General features: G+C 45.5%; 1 protein-coding gene across 1 annotated transcript; it reads left to right on the top strand.

Annotated features, from left to right (window-relative positions):
* Positions 1 to 792: 792 nt before the first annotated feature.
* Positions 793 to 2,031, top strand: Wfdc10a (WAP four-disulfide core domain 10A). Its single transcript, XM_003467786.1, has 2 exons — positions 793 to 895; positions 1,814 to 2,031. Exons 1-2 carry the CDS (start codon positions 793 to 795, stop codon positions 2,029 to 2,031), a joined length of 321 nt encoding a protein of 106 aa, XP_003467834.1.
* The last annotated feature ends 816 nt before the right edge of the window (positions 2,032 to 2,847 follow it).

Below are 2,847 nucleotides of genomic sequence, written 5' to 3'. Positions count from 1 at the left end.
CTGGCTAGGGAAGCTGATCTAGTTGATCTCAAGTTAAAGGACAAGGATCATGTGTCTGAGTAAAACTAGTTTTAATCTTACAAAGCCAGTGAATACTGAAGATAGGATTCAAAAAGCACATGTAACTGAGCATAAAATAAATAAAATTTTCAGATTTTGGATTTCAGACTTTTAGGTTAGATAAGGGTATATTCTCTAATTCTGTCTCTCTTGCTTTAGTCCATAAGAATCAAGAATGTGTAACTAAAATTTTCAATGTAATATTGTGTAGAATATAATGAGTTAGTAGTTGTACCATTGTGGAAAATCTTTTTATGAAATATTTTTACACAATTCAATGAGAGTGGCAGCAGGTAACAAAGGTGCCTGATTTTTTTTTAAAAAGTGAAAAGACAAACAGTTGTGCACGTTAAATTCATGCAGAGACTACAAGAAAATACAATGAAACATGGGTAAATTTTAAGTAATGAGATTATAATCTTTTCATAACTACATTATTTTTCCGTAAACTATTTTATAGTTAGAAATAGAAATAAGTTGTACACTTCATGGAAGTCTGTGAGCAATGAGAGAGGGTTGATCCGGTGAGAAGGTGGCCTCCCTGCAGAAGCCCCCGCCTTCCCCAGGACTCTAAGGGGCAGGTAAAGACAGGCAACAGGGATGCTCTTGGCCAGCAGAGGCAGCAAGGAGCCGAGGAGAATTTGCTTTCCCTGACTTCCCTTCCCACATGCAACTCTGAGAGAAGACTGTGGCAGCCTAGCCAGACTTGGGCTTGTGCCTGTGGTCAGAGTTATGCCACACCAGGTCCTGCTGCCCACGCTGCTCCTCTGCATGCTGCCGCTGCTCATGCAGACCCAGGGAGGCCCCCTTGAAAGTAAATGGAAGAGGATGCAGAGTAGGTGATGGACTGGGTGGGTAAGTGGGGTGCTGGGAAGGAGAGACTGTGCCCAGGGCGAAGAGTCCGTGGGACGTGGTACTTCTCCACACACCCAGCTCTGCTCAAGCTTTGTACACTCTGGCTTTTAACAACCCACAGCCCTCTGTCACCCAGGCCTGTAAAGGGCAGTGGGATAGGAAAGGACTCACAATGTTTTTCCTCCATTCCAACAATCCAGAAACAACTGGTACATACTTCAGAAACAGGTGCAGCAGAGTTGAAAATCTAATTGGAAAATAAGACAATTATCCCCTGATATATGCACATTTGCAAAGGGTAAATATCCAGAGATGTATACGGGGATGACTGTAGGTGATGAAAAGAGCACAGGTATAGAAAGCAAGAACATTGTGGGGTGTCCAGTGTCCAACAGAGCCAACACAGAGTGTTTATCAGAGGCAGCAGGGGGTTGGTGGGGAAAAGGGAAACTACCAAAGGGACTGGGGTACTGGACACAGTGACAGTGAAGAGAAGAATAAGAGGCAAGCCCATCTTTCTCTCTGCATTCTGAAAATTCTCGAGAATGGGAGGGGTCTCAGGCTTCTTGAGCTCTCCAGATTAGAGTGCAGGTCGCATAAGGGTGACCTCACAGGAGTCTAGGTATTTCAGGTTCATCTTCGTCTCTGTGCCTAACAGGGGAGGGAAGGTTCAGAAGCCCAGACACTGAGATCCATAGGGGAAGAGAGAGGGTAACAGGCGGAACATAGGATTTAAGACACTACTGATCACAAGGATTTGATAAGAGACACAAAGAAAGTTCCTGGAAAAGACTAAAAGTATTGTGAGTAGGTCCTGATTTCTGGGTGGCGTTTTAAGCTTGAGAAAACTGCTTTCTATTTAGCTGCTCCCACTCACCCTCCTCCTGCTCCATTTCAGAAACACGACTGGTCCCCAAAATCAAGATCTGTGAGAAGACACCTGAATTTTATCAGTGCAACCGCCAATGTGAAGCTCACCGAGACTGTCAAGCAAATAACATATGCTGTTCAGCCTTCTGCGGGAACATCTGCATGAGCCTCCTACAAGTGGAAGCGTGGACTATGCTTCCTGCTCCCCTCAAACCCCCACAAACTGAGCACACATCGGAAGCATGAGAACTTCAAATCAAGGAAGCAAAACTGTCCATAAGAAGACTGCCTTCCTCACTGTTTGTACCTCTGCCTCTGTCAAATAAACCAAGATAAATGCCTAAGAACTTGCCTCATTTATTCTTACTGTTATTATCACTGAGAACCCAACACAACCCCTCGTCTACCTGCCCTTATCTGCACCAGTGCTCTCTCCTTAGTCTTGTTTCTCCACTTTTTTCCTGGCCAGCACCGGAGGCTCAGCCTATGGGGCTCTTCTCACTGAACCGGTTCTCCCACAGGGAAAACTGCTCATGTGTAGCCTCTGCCAGTGCTGAGAACTCTCCTCACTCTGGAGTCAGAAAGACCAGGCTAAGCACAAGCTAGAAAGAGACAGAATCTCAAGCTGGAGCAGAAGCTGCCCAAGGACTGCTTTTTCCTCTTTAGCCCTGGTCACCCTTGCTCTGTTCTCCCGTGTCCTTCTGAGGTTCAGACTACTGTTTCTTTACAATGAAGGTAATGAGTCCAGGGAAGTTAAGTGACGTGGTCTAGACTGAAGGGCATGAGAGGGTATGATATGACTACAGGATGCTATTTCCTCTGAATTCCCTTTCTGGTCACTTCTCTCCATTACCCGAGTTCTGAGACAGTCGTGCACACCTACACAAACAGCAAACCTCATGTTATCCATCACCCACAAATGTGGCCATATTGGGCCAGATGTTGGTGGTTGGGCTATAGAGCCTTCCCTGCTTTTCCAATACTCTTCCCCCATGGGCTCATTCTCTTTTCTTTTGACTCAGAACACTGGAGAGAGAAAAAGGTGGCTCATGCTGACATACT

This window comes from Cavia porcellus, unplaced genomic scaffold, assembly GCF_034190915.1.
Source record: "Cavia porcellus strain 051 isolate PalLab524CR breed Dunkin Hartley unplaced genomic scaffold, mCavPor4.1 scaffold_5, whole genome shotgun sequence".
NCBI lineage: Eukaryota > Metazoa > Chordata > Mammalia > Rodentia > Caviidae > Cavia > Cavia porcellus.
This window is presented reverse-complemented; position numbering and strand designations above follow the sequence as displayed.

Coding starts and splice junctions, on each gene's coding strand:
- Wfdc10a (XM_003467786.1), top strand. CDS start 793: ATGCCACACCAGGTCCTGCTGCCCACGCTGCTCCTCTGCATGCTGCCG. Junction 896..1,813: donor TAAATGGAAGAGGATGCAGA/GTAGGTGATGGA, acceptor GCTCCATTTCAG/AAACACGACTGGTCCCCAAA.